The sequence below is a fragment of the Idiotropiscis lumnitzeri genome, chromosome 2 (genome assembly GCF_059441095.1).
Source record: "Idiotropiscis lumnitzeri isolate Australia: NSW breed Sydney's pygmy pipehorse chromosome 2, RoL_Ilum_1.0, whole genome shotgun sequence".
NCBI classification, from domain to species: domain Eukaryota; kingdom Metazoa; phylum Chordata; class Actinopteri; order Syngnathiformes; family Syngnathidae; genus Idiotropiscis; species Idiotropiscis lumnitzeri.
Genome location: NC_142392.1, coordinates 6,721,283 through 6,739,742, shown reverse-complemented (window position 1 = coordinate 6,739,742; position 18,460 = coordinate 6,721,283). Strand labels below are relative to the sequence as shown.

Below are 18,460 nucleotides of genomic sequence, written 5' to 3'. Positions count from 1 at the left end.
ATATATATATATATATATATATATATATATATATATATATATATATATATATATATATATATATATATATATGCCCTCATTTCTTCTTTGAGACAGAAAACGGCATATCAAGCATACTGAGCAATTACCTAATTGTGGAAAGTTTTTTTTTTTGTTTTTTTTGTGCCATGCTCGTTACCCCAAATGAATTTGGCAGACTAAAAGCAATGCACTCTGGGTGATCCAGCCAGGCAAGGATCTCGCACAGCGGGAGGGGCCTCAGCGCCTCATTATGGCGCTATTTTAACAAAGCACTTTCTCTCTCCTCTCTGTAGAGTTGCATGTAACCGCCGCTCAATATCCCGAGCCTTTCCTTTCAGCCCTCACAAAGAGATATAAATCTTTCCGGGCAGGATAATTACCAAGATAATTTTATCCATAATGATACTTGTCAGTCAGGGGTGGTGATGAAATTGAAAAGGAAAAAAAAAAAAAATCTCTTCTGTGAAGCCCGGATTTATCCCGAGATTTATGCAGGGGGAAAGAAGAAAAGAGTAACTGAAGTCTGAGAAACTTTTAGGTGTATAATGGGCTAACTCCATAAATCCCCGCAGTGTAAGTAGAGTGTACATTTCCCGCCTGGCCTCAGGTGGGGCTTGTCTCAATTTGAAATAACGGTTGCGATGAATGATTGATCAGTGCTGACATTATAATGAACGGACTTCTGCCTTTTTCCCAAAATCTGTCAACTATTCGGGGTTCGTGTGGATTTTTTTCACTGACTCCTGTTTGGGTGTAACAATACATGTATTTAATCGATGTTGCACACATCCCATCGGCACGTAATTTTTATCGATATAATTAACAAAAATAATTATACACAAAATTCCCAATGTCCTATTATTTTTTTATTCAGAATGAATGAATGTTAATTTTAATTAAAATATTTTTTTAAAAAAATTCTTTCAGATTTTATAAGAAAGGAGATCATCTTGACAAGACCATTGCCGTCGCATCACAAACGGCGACAAATCCGAATCAATGAAAGAAGCGTCTTGCAACTACAACAAGAAGACCAGTCGATATTTTTTGAAACAAATATGCAAGCTGATTGCTAAATTTGTTGTTACATGCAGTTGCTTTTTAAACAGGAAAAATCACTGCAGCCGTTTTAATTAACGTGAAAATATACAATTTTAATACTTTATTAAAATTATAAAAATTATAATACTCGTATCAAAATGACTACACGTGTGTTTTTTAGACGGAATATTAAATGTTATTCAGATATGAAGCACTTTACCAAACGGCTTAATTGAAATGTTTTGATACATAAAAACTCCCACCTTATTCTGATAACGTCGGTTTGTATATAAAAAGAGAACTAGCTTGTCCTGTCTCACTTCATGCTGGAATAAAAAAATAAAAAGTTTGTTCTGATATCAATGATGGCGTCTTTTCCTATTTGCGAATGAGTGAAGCTGAGTTGGTTTAAAAATAAAAATGATTGAAAAACGTACACCCCTTATATGTAATATATATATATATAGTGGTATAAAATTTAAAAATGTAATATGTACGGTTCTTGAATCGTATCGTACCCGGTGTGTTCGTATCAAATTGTTTTTAATTACCAAAATGCGCAACCCTAATATTTATTATACGGAATACTCTTTAACTTATTTAATCCCAGAAATTTCCACTCGAGGAAACCCTCTCAATTCCTGCGTCTTTCTGGATTTTGACTGATTATGTGAGGCCAACAGAATATTGTGTTCTATAAAAACACAGAGCTAAGGAGCAAAAAAACCAAAAACGTATAAATACGTCTTTGGGAGGCGGGGACTACGTTTTTGAAAATGTTTATGTATGTCTTATGGATTGAATGACTTATAATAATAATAATTCAGAGGAATTATTTTATTTAAAAAAAAAACAGCACTATTATTTCGATATAATTTTTGCCGGTGAACCCGTCACCCTCACCCTAAATATGATCATCCACGGTGACATAATGTGCTCATATATTGTCTGCTTCCGTCATTCAACTTGACATTTAATTTGCTGTTCACACACACGCCTGTAAATACGCCGACACGTACTGCGTTTACATCTCAGCAATCCAGGACAGGCCTTTTAACAAAACAACGCACTTGATCATCGCGCGGCGCTGAAGAGAAAGCTGACGCCCTTGCGATGGAGAAACTGCACACTTTGATCTCGTTTTGAAATTCTTCCAACTTGTCTTAGCGTTGTTTTTTTTTTTTTTTTTTATAATAAAAAAAAGGGATACTTAAATTATTTCTGAGATGCTGTTATGAGGCTCAGTGGCAAAGGTAAAGGCCTCCCGTGGATAAGAGGAGATAAAAGCTTAAAAAAAAAGACAAAAGACATCACTGGCTGGATGTTATAATATTTAGCATAAGCAGTGCCAAACATTTCTTCAAGGAATACACGTCTTGTGCTTTCTTTTAAAAAATTAACGTGGTGGAACTGGGACCCTGTTACCCGTTGTATCGCTCAACAAAGGCAACAGAACAATCATTTATGTCAAAGTTTGACAATGACAGAATTAGAGCAGGATTTTTCACAGCTCCCCCGTCCCCCCACGGGGAACCTCGGCGCTCGCAACTCCGAAAAGTTTACTTTTCCTTGTCATTTGAAATTACGCTCATTTGCATTTTCGCACAGGAACGGCGGCCCGGATGAAATAAAAAAATAATAATAAAACAAAAAAAACAACGACGCCACCGAGAGGGACGTGAAGAGACGCGGCGTGCCTTTGAAATGGAACCTCGGAGCACTTGAACGGGATGAGCTGTCTCGGTGATCACCCCTGCAGGGCTTCGACAAATATGGAATTCCGGATTGAGCGACTTCTCCATTAACGTGATGTTCTGTTTCCCTCTACTGAGAGAATGAATCGGCGCATTTGATAGTGTGCCAAATTCATTCATAATACAGTGGATATTAAAAAAAAAAAAAAAGTCTACACACCCCTGTTCATTTTTCAAACGCCAGGTTCCTGTGATTAAAATATAATGAGACCAAGTCAAATCATTTTGAAAAAGGTGGTTGCAAAAGTGTACACCCCCTCATAACTCTACATATGGATGTCAAAGAGCTACTTGAACAGCTGAACTTTATTCGGGCTTGATCTGGGACAGCATTTAAATTCACACATTTAAAAGTCACTCGAGTTGCAATAAAATTTGCCCACCGTGTAAAAACTGCTCTTATTTTATCCATTTAATTAATTTCGCCGATTAAAACAGTGTGCACTTGTAATATCCCAGACCTTCAAGCAAACACTCGGTAATATTTGCTTTGAGTATATTTCAACTTCCACAATCCACTTTTGAAAATGAATAAATGCAATGTCTGGTTCTCGGAACGCTGACCTAAAAATTGAGACGACTGACTGCAGCGCGTTTGCACAAATGATTTGTGAGAAGTGCACTTTCTGCAGTGAAAGGCATTACTATGGTTAAGATTGTTTTGGAGGGAAGCATAAATAGCCGCTTGGCTGGCTCGAGTCGCGGGTTTCAAATATATGTATTTATTTTTTTTTTTTTAGAAGAAATCATTTTTTTGGTTTTAATTAAATTGATTACAAAAGTGGGAGCAAGGCATTATTTTTTGCGGTCTTGCAAAATGAATGCCGTCGTGTGATGTGAATGTTTCGGGGGCATAAATCCAGCCTATACTAATAATTTTATTTTCCAGTCGGCTGTCTTTTCATGCTTCCAAATTTTTTTTCATAGAATTACTGAAGAATTAGCTTCACTAACAAGCGTATTAAAAAAATGTTTGAGAGGGCATCTTTTTTTTTTTGTTGAACGTCTTTGTGGTTTTGTGATGAGTTAGTAACCGAATAGTCATTTTTATTTTATAATTTTTTTTCGGGAAGTAGAGTAGCCTTGATGGGTGACTGAGAATTTGCGCAGAAAACGTATTTTTGGGGGGTGATTAATAAAATATGATTTTTTTTTTCATCGAAAAAGTTTTTTTTTTAATAAAAAAAAGCTTTTTTTCGATTAAAAAAAAAAGTTTTTTTTCCCCCAAAAACTATTTTTGGGAGGAAAAAAATCTTTTTTTGGGGGGGAGATAAAAATACATTTGTTTTTCCCCCCAAAATTTTTTGGAGGGGTCAAAAAAAATTTTTTTTTAATTTTTTTTCTGTTATTCGGATATTTTTTGTCTGTTTTTCTGAATTTTTATAACTTTTTTATAAATGATTACAGAAAAAAATATTCTGAAACATGAAAAAAAACAAAAAAACAAAAACAAAGCCCCCCGCCCAAAAAAAAAAAATTTTGTTTTTTTTTTCAAAGTGAATTCAATACACCGTAATTAATTAACGACTCTTAACACAAACTTTTCTAAACGGGGGGTTAAAAAAAAACAAAAAACTTCCAGTTACGTTTCATTCACTCCCCTTGCATCTAAAAAGAAGAAAATCCCACCGCAGCATCAGCTCTTGAGCTCCGCAACTTCCCTCAGTGCGTCTTTGAGAGAAGGAACATTTGGAAAGGCGAAGAAGGGAAATGAAAGGAAAATCAATGAGGGCGGATTTTCGTTTGAGCGGGCCAGTGTGAAAAATCCAGCCGAGCGTTTCACATGCCGCCGAGCCTGACGCTGACCTCCATACGGCGCGCAGATCAATGGACAGGACGGAGGCCACCGGGGTATTGATTGATTAATCAAAGCTAATGTTCTTTTGATCAGCGCCTGCGCCCTATTAACTGGTAAAGGCGGAGTCAAACTGCGTGTTTTATTTTATTTTATTTACTCATTCACGGTATGTGATGATGGCTTTCAAACTGACCATCCAATCTGGAAAGCGACTTTGCATCGAGAGTTTACTTTACGAGCAGAAATAATTTCGGTGCAAGTCTGTTTTTGCCATTTGGATCAAATTTGAAAGCGAGTGTTAAGGAGCAGGCCCGATGTCCACTGAATTCGAACACATCATGAGAAAATGTCATCAAGTGTGGCAAAAAACACGATTGAGTGAAGAAAAGTTTTTTTTTTTTTTTTTAGTCATTTCAGAAAGCTATTTTGTTTTTGTCTTCAGTTTGATGTGCTACATAAATAAATATGCCTTGCCTTAAATTGTATTTGTGATTTTATAAATTAATTAAAAAATATATATATTTTGGAAATATGAAATCAATTGTGTGGATTTGGTCCAACAATTCTGACAATAATTAATTTTTTTTATTATTTTATCAACTGTTCAACTCCGGCAACAGCAGTAACTCCGTGTTAGCGATTAGCATGAATGCTAACTAGCCAAAGTATCAGAAACAGCACTGTCCAAAAAATAAATGAAAAATAATTTCACTTTTACGGTGTTACTTCATTTAGTGAGCACTTTGTAACAACCAAAAGTTACACAAAGTAGGCACTAAATGCAAAAAAAAATAAAATAAAAATGTGTTAGCATGCTAGCTGAGCGTCCGCTCCTCATCCCTGTGCTTCTTTCGTTTCTATTATCCACATCTGATGACCATTCAAACATTAAATTAGTTTGGATTTCGAGAAATATTTGTGATTTAAGGTTTTTAAACAACCTAAATCTGCGAATCATCATCAAAAAGTTTGGCTCTGTGCGCGCAAGTAGCGACGAATCCATCGCTAGCTAGCAGGCCGGCTCCACGCGGTTCTACTTGGCAAGCCCAACTTGTTTCATTTTTAATGATCTCAAGTGCCGATATTTTCACGTCTTCTTCCTCTCCTCTTCCCACCTCGGTTTACACTCCCAAACTTGACGCTCTTGAAATGGCGTCTCGTAATTTCGAAGGTGAGCGCTTCGCTCTTGGTTTGAAAGGCCCCTCGCTCCCTCGCCGCCCTTGGGTTTCTTCAATGTCAGCGCTCACTTCAAACGCCTCCGAATGAGCTCTGAGGACTCCGTTGAGATTTCCCATTGCAAACAATTATTCCGTCCGTGCTGCTCCGACAGAGATTCCGCTAGATTTATATTACTCGGCCATGAGTCAAATTTCGGTGTCTCTGCGGTATCGTGTGCTTCAGAGGTTCTGCTATTGACCCGACGCTTGAGGTGAATGTAGATGATTTCTATAGAGATATCCACCAGCTAGTTCGGAGTGAGATTTGAAGAATAAATCACAGCGAAACTCCCGCAGCCGAATGATCGTATTAAGTTACATTCTGTTCATTTTTGCCACAAGGGGGCAGCATAAAACTGTTTGTGTAGACCAGGGGTGGGCAAACTTTTTGATTGGCGGGCCAGAATGGGTTCTAAAATTTGACAGAGGGGCCGGACCAGGAGTAGATGGGATGGAGTGTTTTGGTCACCTCACCTCATCGGAGAAAAAAAAAATACATTTAATTTTAAATGAAAGTAAACAAAAGCATGACAACAATATATAAGTCTTTGACACACCAAGATATTTAGAAAATAAAATATTTACAAGGTCCATTCATTTAATTTTTTTTCAAATTCAACGGGCCGGATTAAAACGTTTAACGGGCCGCTTGTGGCCCCCGGGCCACAGTTTTCCCACACCTAGCGTAAACGGTCACAACTGCTCGGTAAGCTGCAGCGATATTGCTCAGTTTAGCGGAGGATAAAGATTGTATGTCTGTGAGTTTGACAAATCTTAACGACGAAGTGGCAAGAAACGAGTTGGGTTGGCTCTTGGTCGCAAATTATAAAAAAAAAAAAAAAATCCCAAACTACACCGAATGATCAAATCAAATCCACTGTGATTTTTTTTTTCCCCAAGTATTCACACTGATAGTTTTTTTCCCCCCCATCACAAAACCAAGTTCCTAATCACAGAACTTTTCAACTTAGTATTTCTGGTCCAGCCCTCTTACTGCTCTTCCTCTGGAGGTCCGACAACCCCTCTGGCCTAGGCACCTGGCTTCTTTCATGGTGTGTGGCTATATCATCCAAAATAGATAAGAAAGCTTCTCTGTTGCCACAGGAAAGCATTGTGAAGCCTTCCCCCCCGCCCTCCGCCCCAGAGCAGTGGATCTCTGCAAAGCCCCCCCCCCCCCCCACCCCTGAACAAGCTCCAGTCCACAACTGGAACTGTAAAAGAAGCCGGAGTTGCAACAGCCCTCACCTCCCCGCGGTAACCACCCACGTGGAGGAGACACACAAGCTGCAGCCATGTCCTGGAGGGAAAACGAATCTGAGTAAACATGGCTGAATAAATAAATGCGGCAACTTTTTCTCATTCGTGCTGGAGGACGCAGGTGAAGTTTTCAACGAGAGTCCGACAGTTTCGGTGTTCGGGGAAATTGGATTATTGTAATTTTATTGGAGCAAATTAAATTATCGGAATTGAATTTGTCGAATTCAATTATAGGAATTGAATTTGTCGAATTCAATTATCGGAATTGAATTTGCTAAATTCGATTATCGGATTTGAATTTGCTCAGTTCGATTATAGGAATTGAATTTGCTAAATAATTATTAAATCAATAATTTTTTTTTTTTTTTTTAAATCTATTAACTCATTCACTGCCATTGACGGGTTTATAAGTCAAAATTTTCATTTTACCTGTGCTGGTAGTAAATGAGTTAAAGATGTTTTGTAAGTGAATTTCCAGACTCGTACTGATGGAAAATGCTCGTTCAAATATATTTTTGGAATAACAGCTTCAATTTTTTGGGGGGTGATGCTTGGAAAATGGAGATGAGTCATTGACTAAGAAATCTTGGCGGACTCCATCGAGCTGTTTTGCCACTTAATATGATCTGTGTGGCACAATTCCAAAAAAAAAAAAATTTTTTTGTCCTTTAATTTTGTTCTGTAACATTAAATGCAGTTGTTGGGCAAAAAAGTTTTCAGTTTCAATCCTTCTGTTCTTATTGGCTCATTTTTGCACATTCGTAGCCTACAAACTGGCCGACAAAAATCGCAGATAACCTGCCGTTGCATTCACTGACCCTCGCAAACCTATCAATCAGTCCTATTTTAAAAGATTAATAACCAAACATAATTAGAACAGCTCCCGTTGGAATGTGTCACGAGATCGGCAAAGGAATCGGAATCGATGCTGATCAACTTTCCTAATTGCGAGCGAGCCTCAGACAGGTGAGGCCGGACCGGTTTGATCTCTCAAACATGTATTCCATCTCTTCTCCCGCCACGAGGGAGCATCCAACCAAGGTCAGTGCTCAAAGGCAGCGGCGCACCATGGGAAATGAGCGTGTGCCAGCCTCCCACTTTTGCGGGATCAGCGCGGCATCAGAAGGATCGGACTGACACTAGTGAAGTCCCCCGGTGCCACCTATCACAACTTGTTTCTGGCACCGAGGAAACCAAAGACCTGCTCTAATTGTATCATTAATATCATTGCAGTCGAGGTCTAATTATTTTTGCTTTGAATTTCACCTGCCCCAACCTTGAATCGGCTTCCGTGCGGATGTTTGAGGACAAGCAGGCTGGAAGTCATGGAGGGTTTTTTTGGTTTTTTTTTTTTTTTTTTTGGGGGGGGGGGTAAAAGCAACATGCAACAAATGACCTTCAACTGTAAAGATGAAATAAATAAATAATTAAAAAAAAAAAACATGATAACACAATTGTGTCCTTAATGCTGCATCGATTAATCAAATAAGTTGAATAATTTGAAAATTAAAAAAAAAAAAACACAGTAAAAGGGCAAGCCGGCCAATTAACCTGACACCCACGTTACTCACCAGACCAGGCCCCATCTTCAAACGTAATCCTTCCTCCCTGAGAGGGCAATGCAACCAAATTTGAATCTTAATTGGAACCTACCTCCAACACTGATAAAGAAGAAGTAAAAACATAATTTTGGTAAATATGCATGAAATACATTTTTTAATCAATTCCCTTCACTAATTAATCCATCCGGTATCATCCAATTTGTGCCATGGCGTTAACAGTCCGCCGACATCTTTTATTAACGGCGCGTCTGGCACTGTCGAATGATATTAATAATGCAATGTGTACAGTATATTATGTTAAATGAATCATCTCGACCGATACGTTACATGTGCATTTTGTGTCGGAGCCCAAAGGAGGTTGTCAATGTTGGGGTTGAGATTGACTGACTGGTTGTTTTCCGCACGGCGCGTTAAAAAAAAATGGATTTCATGATGGCTCCTTTAAGGACCTTTTGATTTTCTTAACGTGAAAATGTTAAGGTTTTATTTTATTTTATTTTTTTTCATTTATTTCAAGAGGTTATTTGCAAATATAAATGTGTTGATTTGATTTTGTGGAACAAAGTATGTGGATTTGCTATTCACGGGAGAAGCAAAAAAAAAAAAAAAATGCGCAGGTCACGGAAGAACACAAAAAGTTTTTTAAATTGCCTATCGATGATTGTGTTGAAATGAAACTCCTCAACTGACTTCAACATAGTTCCTGACGCCAACATTGCTTCAGTGAATAACGGAGAAAATTTGTGAATATGTGGACCTGCTGTATGCATTTCTTTATATTTTTATCAATGTTTTCTTCATAATAAAATATAATATAATAAATAAAAATAAATCAATATACCACTTACTAATCTCACTTCACAAACATTAGGCTAAAAATAATGAATAAAAGTGCATTGACTTTTTTAACAATTTATAAGTAAGATTTATTTAATAAAATTAAATATAAGTTATTTTTTTTTAATCTAATGCTTTTGTTTATTCACAATAAATAATAAACCAATTGCTTCATAATAAAATCAATAAAGGATGTTTTAATTGTTCATTCACTGTTTAAATTAATCAATTTTTTTTAATTATTAACAATAATTCCATTCACCATGTCTTTAGAAGTTTAGAAGAAATTAGCTTTAAAAAAATGACTCAAATCTCCTATTTCATGAATTCTAATGAATTGTATTCGCACCCAGCGGCCGTGACGTCCGACAGCAAGATGGCATCTAGGGATTTTTTATTTATTTATTTTTTTAAACATGTATTCATCCTTCATCCGCCGCAAACAGCATGACAAATCCAAAGTGCCGTTCATAATGGATAGTGGGGCCATTACTGACGGCGTGGGCCGCTCGGCCATTTTTTCTTCATCATAAACTACGTGTGGGATGCCGGGGCCTGGGAAAGTGTCGTTTTTCACCGCCGCTGCGGGCTAAAGAAACACTGATGAATTAAACAAGGGGAAAACAATCAATCTGAGCAAGACGATTTGTCAGGCGTGAGGGACTTGATCACAGCTGGCCTGCCGGGTGTTCATCCGAAGCGACCTCTTGGTTTGGCGCAATGCAAACAAACCTGCTCGCCGTCGGACGACACATCCAGCACAAACGAGTTACAGCTTAACTGGAATTTTATTTTGCTTAGTTAAAGTTGGCTGGAACGGTTTGGCTCGAACCGACCAATCAGAGGACTGGAAAATTCTGATGTCACGGGAGGGGGGGGCGGGGTCACTTCACTGACAAAAAATCTGAAATTTGATTTGCTGACAAAATGGTCCCGTTACGTCGACGAGCACTTCTGATTCGGAAGGTTGTGGGCAGATTAAACTGGCATAGCAACAGATGAGAAGCTGAAATCTGATTGGACAAGCAAAACAAAACGGTAGCCAATGGATTGGTTGCGAGCCAAATGCGAATTCTGATGATTTAAAATGACCTATTGATGCCACAAGATGGCAGCGATGCACTTTTTTTTCCCGATTCGACGCGGCGACAGCTACTAAAGGAAGCTCCTCCTCCTCCTCACCTCGGCATAGTTCCTTTTTAAAGCCACACACACTCAAAGTTAAATGTAGAATTGAACTTAATTGATTTTAAACCATTTTAAATGAGATGTGGTTTAGCCTCAGCAAAAATAAATAAATAAAAATTAATCATTTAAAAAAAAAAACTGAAAAGTTTTTGTTTTTGGGGGGGGGTGGTAGCGGGGCAAATGTCTTTTTTTCCCCCTGAATATTCACGAATTGATGATGAATGCCAAACCAGGATTTTTTTTTTTTTTTTTTTTCCTTTGCGTCAAACAAGTAAGAAAAAACTATTTTAGATTTTTCATTATCAAGTGACTGAATCCAATCCATCGGCGTCCTAAAACGTATTTCCCGGCCGGAAGCCATTGCTGTGTCGTCATGAAATCAAAAGCACGTGTGGAAATATCCCGCTCGTCCACGTGCGTGTCCTCGAATGCGTTCAGTGGGGCTATGACGCCAAACGAGATGTTTGAAGAATACCCGGAGACGATTTGAACACCTGAACAAAACCTTTAAATTGAACCTAATGAAGCAAAACGGTGAGGCTGCTTGGCGTGTGGGGGTGTGTGTGTGTGTGTGTGTGATAGGGATCTGAGTAGATGGCCTAGGGAATCAATCAAGCTGGTTCCAGCCTCCACGCCTCCATCTTATCAAGTGGCAGCGCGCTGACCGATGGTTCAGATTTGAGATGATCTACATGCCTTTATGTAAGTGCGGCTAATCCATCAAGAAGCGGACCGTACAAGCTCACTCCATCATTGCCGCCGAGTCCACACCTCACGCAGAGCTTTTTTGGAGTGTTTTTTTTTTTTTTGTATCTGTAAGGAGTGAGGGTGGGGAGAGAACCAAAAGGGAAAAACAATTTCAAAAGTTGTCAGTTTGCATCATTTATTTCCATCAGGGATGGCGTCATTCAGTCTCGATAAATCACGCAGTCGGCTCGCCCCGGACGGGAGTGAGGATAAGCGGTATTATAAAACAAAAACAAAAATGGATGGATGGGTGCGCAGAAGGGGTTTTTAAAAACATCCAAATGAGAAGTATAGATGAACTTTCAAAAAAAAAAATAATAAATACGAAGCATCAATGTAAAAAATATAAATGTGTAGCGATTGAATTTGCGTTTCGAATTTTTTTTTAAAAACATGTTTAAAGATCAAATGTATTGAACTTAAAAGTTAAATAAAAATGAACCAGTTGTGTGCACTAAAATATTGGAAAAAAGAACTTTTAAATGATTTGCATTTTTATTTAAGACAGTTCAACACAGGATTGACCGATTATCGGCCGGGCCGATTCTCTGCGCCGATATTCCGCATTTTGACGATGGTCTTTTATTTTATTTTATTTTTTTTTTTTTTTTAAATCTGACGACTCAAGTGTTTTGCATTTGCATTTGTTTTTTTTTTTTTTTTCAATAAAAATGAAAATTTCTCCTAAACGTTTGAAAACTATCCGTTCTTAATGCAAATGCTTTAAATTTAAAAAGTTAAAGACAACTGAACTAAAGTACTGTATCGAAAAAAAAAAAAATAAAGCTATTTTTTTTTTCTCATTTTGCTAGCTTGCGGGTTTAATATTAGCGCAATGTATTTTCAAAATGAAATATTTTTCAGCCTTCATAATAAACTGGAAGCCCTGCAAGTTTTTTTTTTTCTTTAATCTATGGCACCAGTTTTGAATCACTGGTCTATCTAATTAAAAACAAAAAAAAAAATCAGCTATAAACACCGTTTTTAGATTCCTTCAAGTTTCTTGCAATCGCGCCAAAGCAACGGCAAACCTCACGTTAGCATGGCCTCATTCCCAGCCCTTTCGCGCCTTGTGCAGAAGCCAAATCGCTCCCTGGAGTTTCCCCCACCATCAAATCCGGCATTTTTCTCCCAAACACTCCCGTAATTAATTCACTCATTTACACTTTCTTTCCTTCAAGGTCAAGTCTTCTGATATCTTAATTAAAAAAAAAAAAAAAAGAAGAGAGGAAAAAAGACAGAACAAAGTTTTTTTTTTTTAAAGTCTTCAAATGAGTCCTCAGTTTTGTGAGCTGTTCAATCAGATCTTTGAAACTCACTTAACCCCCTCGATTAATCCCCCCCGCGCACCCTTCAGTTGGCTCGGCGTCCCGCTAATGAAATTAAGAAGGAGAAGCCCCCATAACGGATTCAGCGCACGCAAGCAACTTTGAGTCCGGGGGACGTTCACAAGCAAAAATAATATCTGCATTGTTCAAAAAGAGACGTTTTATTGTTGCTGTTCAGTTCTCACCGAAACTGGTTCAAGTTTCTACCAGCGACAGTGACGGGGGAAAATGAAATTGAGAGGCTTGCTTGGTGAACGTGAGGTCTTCGTTGGTCTTTTGGAGCAAAAAAAGTTCACGCCATTGGAAGTTCATAGTAGGCGGCATACTGTCCCGTTACGTGATGATAAACCTGCACGAGCCACAACGCATTTATTATTCTCATATTTCTAATAGTGACTTAATTTATTATCACCTACCTGTCTCTCAATGTCAGCCAAAAGGCTGCTGGCCCCCAAACGGAAGAGGTGAGGAGTGAGCCAGTCGTTGCCCAGCTCCTCTTTGATCAGAAGAAGCCACACCAAAGACTCCTTGGCTGTCCGGATGCCCCCCGCTGGCTTGAAGCCCACCTGAGGGTCCATGCGAGAGAAGCGTAGTATGATTAGACGGCTAAAAGATGGAAACTAGCTGAAAGAAATGCTTTTTTTTTTTTTTTTTCCTCCGCTTGGGCTCCCCCTAGCGTTGATAAATTGTATTGCACTTAACAACTGAATTGTTATTTAAAATGTGTCATGTACTGAATTAAAAAAAAAATGAAGTTATTCTATCATTATGCATTCATTTGATTAGACACGTAAGTAATTTCTTTAATCTGCCACTAGAGGGAGCCCTGTTGAGAATCACTAATATGGCTTCATTTTAATTTGTCCTTTTTTGTACTAAGACTTTGAATACACGATAACACAACTGGAGCAGAATTCTACTACTTTCGCACTTTTATATTCTGTATTCATCATAATTAAAGCGGCGTGATAATTTAGTGACACGTTACCTTGTGGCCTGTACGCAGGAAATAGTCGCGGATGGCCCTGACCATCACGATGGCGACAGGGTAGGTGGCGTTGACGGATTCCTTTCCCGTGGACGTTTTGATGAAGTCGGAGCCTGGTGGGATGAAGACAGTTGTAGCGAAAGAAATCGAGAATATGATTAAATTAGCATGTAGTGGCGTTGAGTACGGGAAATTTATTCGCAGTCCGGACGGAGATACGGTAACAGTAAAAAAATCGCAGATATCGATATTTTTATTTATTCGTTTAATGAAGGTCTTTCTATTTGAATCCAAAATGTTAGACACTTCACAGGAAGGTGCAAAATGGACTCTGGATACTCTGGTCAGACAAGAACAGATGTTGCCGCTGATGGCTAACAGAGGGCAGCTGTACGCTCATCAATAAAATCCGACATTTTTTCCCTCCCTTCACAGGCAATTATCAGCGTTCCTGATAAAAATAGAAAATGAAATGACACTCTTTTAATAGATGATCCACAAACTATAGAGTGATAATCAGCCCTTCTGTCTCCCTGGTGTATAATGACTGTTCATTACGGAACAGAACAAGATGAACATTTTCCAGTTCATTAAAGACCTGTGCTATGTATTTTTTTTTTTTTTAGCATTTCAACCCCCTTCTCTCCCTCAAAGTGGCATAATCCTTAAGATTCGTCATGGGGTGTCTTAATTACCAGATAATGGATAACGGTTATTAAATACGGGTGGTGGTAATGAAGCTCCATTCATTTGTGCGCGAAGGGGGGAGGGGGGGCGACCGGTGGAGGAAAATAGCCGGCGTCAGAGATTAATAGGTGAAATTATCATTCAATTTCAGGAATCTGATACGCAATTCATAGGAACAAGCGGAGATTAAGAAGGGAGAGCGGTGACAAAAGCAATGCATTTTAATAATGATCTCCATCAGAGCCCCCTGACGATTCGGTCCTGTAATCAGCTTATTACGTGACGGCGAGTAAAGCACCTGGAAGGCGCGCGAGCGAGTTTTCGGCATCAAGGCAACAAGGATAGAGTTTAGGAAAAGCCCAATCGGCGGTTTCAATTTATATTCTTATGGTTCACTTCATGTGTTCATGGACAAAAATAATAATCACGATTATTTTTGACTGGTGACGTTTTCGGATTACAAGGCACAATCTCAACGTCTATTTTATGGAAATTTCCACATTTCAGACACACTGGGTTAATAAGGCACATGAACTCGTTCACTACGAGCCGAGAAAATAAAAAAATGGATCTTTGACGTGTTTGTCCGTCAATGGTAGTAAACAAGTTACGGGAAACAAAACAGTAAAGCAAATAAATCAAACTTCATCCATTCATAAGGCGCAGTGTTGATTTTGTTAGCAAATTAAAGGATTTTAAGTGCGGCTCATAGTCGGAGAAATACGATAACAAGCACGATTACTGACCGATTTCGATACTCCTTACTTGTACGAACAATCAGAAAATAAATCAGAATAAAAAATGAAGTCATATTTTAAACTAACAGCAATAAACCACAACGAACACTTCCGAGTCAACAATTTCGGATTGACGGAACTGACCGGCCATCATGGCGACCAAACTGGCCTTGTAGACGTTGGCAAAGGTTCCCAGCTCGCCGATGGCCAGGATGGTCTTCATGTGGGCATCGCCGCAGGCCTCTCGGAACTGGCAGATCTCGTCATACATGGCTGTGGAAGCCAAAAACTGACTTATTATTCATTGTAATTTTTTTAATAGTTTATTTTTTGATGGTCTCGCTACCTTCCCACCGTCCTGTGATCGCAAGCGTCCTGTTAATGACGATGTCGATCTCGGTGGCGCCGTCCGCTACAGCCATGCGAACTTCCGTGAGGCGAGTCTCCAGTGGGGTCTGACCGGCTGGGAAACCAGTCGCCACTGGAAGAGGACAAACGTCACCCGTTTTGAGTAGTTTTCAGTTTTACCATTTCCAGATGTTAGCTTTAGGCGGCTTACCCGATGCAACCGGAAGATTGGAGTTGGCAGCTTTGAGTGATTTGACCGCATCGGCCACACGTGACGGATACACACACACTGCACCGGTCGTCACTCCTTCGGAAGCAAAAGGGAAAACGGCAGAGAATGATTTCAACTTGGTTTGTGTCTCCCCTTGCAGGCTGCGAACAGAACTGCTGGACGGAAACTTGGATGTTTAAGAAAGAAAAACTTGGCATGTGGAACAAAATCCATTGAGTGAAAAAAAATAAATAAATATTTAGCGCAATCAAGGCTAAGCAGACCTTTATCATGCATGTCAATTTTCTTTAGGAGCTCATACTGGACGGGCTGGGTGGCCTTCATGCACAGCCGGTGGACGTTGGACGGCGTATCGTCCCCGGCCAGCGTCGTCAGGTCGATACAAGTGACGGCCTTCAACAGCCAGGCAGCCTGCAAAAGAGCTCAAATGTATTTAAATATTGTCAAATATTTTTACACCAAAAAAAAAATGGAAAAATACTGAGATCTGCACATTTTTTTTTTTTTTTTTTTTAATTTTCAAAACAAAATGACTGAGTCAGTTTTCAAAGTAATGCAAATTTTGTTTTACCTGCCACTGTTTCTTGGGGATCTTCAGTCCTTGGATGTATTGAGCTCTCCGAAGCACTGCTTGTGTGTTCACTCTCACTTTGGAGACCCACTCCAGATCTAAAATACAGAAAAAAAAAAACATGAAATTTAAGTTTTCCAGCACTCACACCATGAAAACTGCAATATCGGATTTGGCAGTTTTTTTCATGATAGCGCAATTGTATTTATTATTTAACATTTTTTTTTCAAGGCGAGGCAGTAGTGCTTTAAGAAAAGCAAGTTGTTGTTTTCTAACTTTGTGTTGCAAGCAAAACGTGTAAATTAATTTCGAATAACATCCGGCCACTTCAGTTCCCATGGTTACCATGCAATTAAGGTGCTTTTGTGCTTGTAGTTATTTTGCAAAATGTATTGTATTGTTCAAAATAAAGTGAAATGCTGATAAGACTTCGACGATTTTTTTATTTAATTTAAACCATCGAGAAGCATGTATCGGGACGCCACTGAATTTTCCAAATGTGTTTGTTCGGCGTCTTTGGCTGTGAATGATCCGAAATGAATCTTAAAGCCAAAAGGAAAGCGTGGTGATCATGAGATGTTAATTACATGGTCACGCGACAAATTTCAGCCAACATTTTTTGAACAACGAAGCAAGAAAAAGTCCGTCTGATTGTCCCGCACAGCTCCATTCCTGCATTTTGCAGGTCGTTTACCTCTAAAGTGTTACTTATTAATCAAACAGAAGGACAGAAAGCGATCTGCAAACACACACTTCGACCACATATTTATTTTTTTTTGTAAAAAGGCGCTTTTGTTAACACTTACCGAGTTGGGTCCCCGGGTTTCTAGCAGACATAATGACAATATTATATTTTTAAGAGCAGATATTTGGTTTTTTCCTGGTCTCCACCGAAGCTGTCAGTCACCACTTCCTGCAGCCAGATTGTACCGGAAGTGGAATCCCTACGCAGTAAAACATCTCACCGCGACGCAAGTCGAAATTCGCGATTACTTTTTGTTCCCATTAATCGTGTACTCCAAACCAAATGTGAATTTAACAGCGATATTCCTGACTAAGCGAGTCGTAACTTGGAATTAAACGAAGGAAGTGTAACCCTTTCATAATAAAACATAAGGTACTCGCAAACATTTGAGTTTCACTTGTAATGTTCCGATTTTCCCACAAGAGAGCGCTGTAGACTACATTTTGAAGAGTGAAGCGAAAATGAAAGGTTTTGGTTTAACCTGAACGCAATCCTAGAAGAAATGTCCGCAAAATTAGCTTTGTTTTGCACAAATGTATATATATCATGTCAGATATTAATCAGTGAGTGAACGGCTACAAAACAGAATCTTAATACTGTCGTTCAAAATGAGTTATCTATAGTGAATAGGGAAAGAAAAGAAAACAAGTCATTGATGTTATAGTCCACAGGTGTCAAACTCAAGACCCGTGGGGCCAGATCGGGCTCAAGACATCGTCTTATGTGGCCCGCAGAAACAAATCAATCAATTTTTCATGTTTCTTGTTGAAAACTTGAGATATTGCAAGCACTTTATTTCTTACTAATGTCCTTTTATTAATATAAATTAATTGAATATTTAAAAGTATATATTTTCACTGGCCTTTGATTTGAAAACTAGTTTTTAAATCAATTGTTGTATTATTCGAGGCGATCGTACACATATTTGGGTTCACAGTCAGAGCAGCCCTCCGAACAGGAAAAGTGGTGCACAGAATTGGATGAAAGGAAGAAAAACAAACTTCAATCCAAGTATTTGACAGAAGGGAAAGGACTGGCGAGGTTCCTTGATGACTCGACTCCGGTGGAAGTGACGGCGTGCTGACTCAGTGATGAAAGGAAGCGACGCCGTGTGAGTCAGTGTGGAGTCACTCCATCACTGCTTGTGGAAAAAAGAAATAAAAACTCATTTGAAGATTATTTAATTGCAGATTCATAACGTCACATAATAAACTGGAGAAAACACTAACATGCTAACAGCTACTATGCTAACATCTGCTATACCAGTCAAGTAAAAAAAGAAAAGTATCTTCGACGTCTTAAGCCGTCAATGGCAGCAAATGAGTTAATATAAAAACATGTCTTGAATGAGATGTAAAATGCTAATTGTTGCTTAAAAATGCTAACATGCTAAATGCTAATG

General features: G+C 38.7%; 1 protein-coding gene across 1 annotated transcript; it reads right to left on the bottom strand.

The window, feature by feature from the left end:
* Positions 1 to 12,892: 12,892 nt before the first annotated feature.
* Positions 12,893 to 17,243, bottom strand: dera (deoxyribose-phosphate aldolase (putative)). Its single transcript, XM_088288372.1, has 9 exons — positions 17,120 to 17,243; positions 16,314 to 16,411; positions 16,006 to 16,153; positions 15,722 to 15,817; positions 15,509 to 15,643; positions 15,307 to 15,435; positions 13,739 to 13,851; positions 13,167 to 13,316; positions 12,893 to 13,099 (listed from the first exon to the last, which is right to left on the bottom strand). Exons 1-9 carry the CDS (start codon positions 17,148 to 17,150, stop codon positions 13,043 to 13,045), a joined length of 957 nt encoding a protein of 318 aa, XP_088144498.1. The 5' UTR covers positions 17,151 to 17,243; the 3' UTR covers positions 12,893 to 13,042.
* Positions 17,244 to 18,460: the final 1,217 nt, after the last annotated feature.

Bases quoted from the DNA above. Each gene is read 5' to 3' on its own strand.
- dera (XM_088288372.1), bottom strand. From the start codon at position 17,150: ATGTCTGCTAGAAACCCGGGGACCCAACTCG. The intron at 15,818-16,005 runs GTCTGCTTAGCC...TTGCTTCCGAAG, and splicing joins AATTGACATGCATGATAAAG to GAGTGACGACCGGTGCAGTG. The intron at 13,100-13,166 runs GTAGGTGATAAT...TGGCTCGTGCAG, and splicing joins TGGCTGACATTGAGAGACAG to GTTTATCATCACGTAACGGG.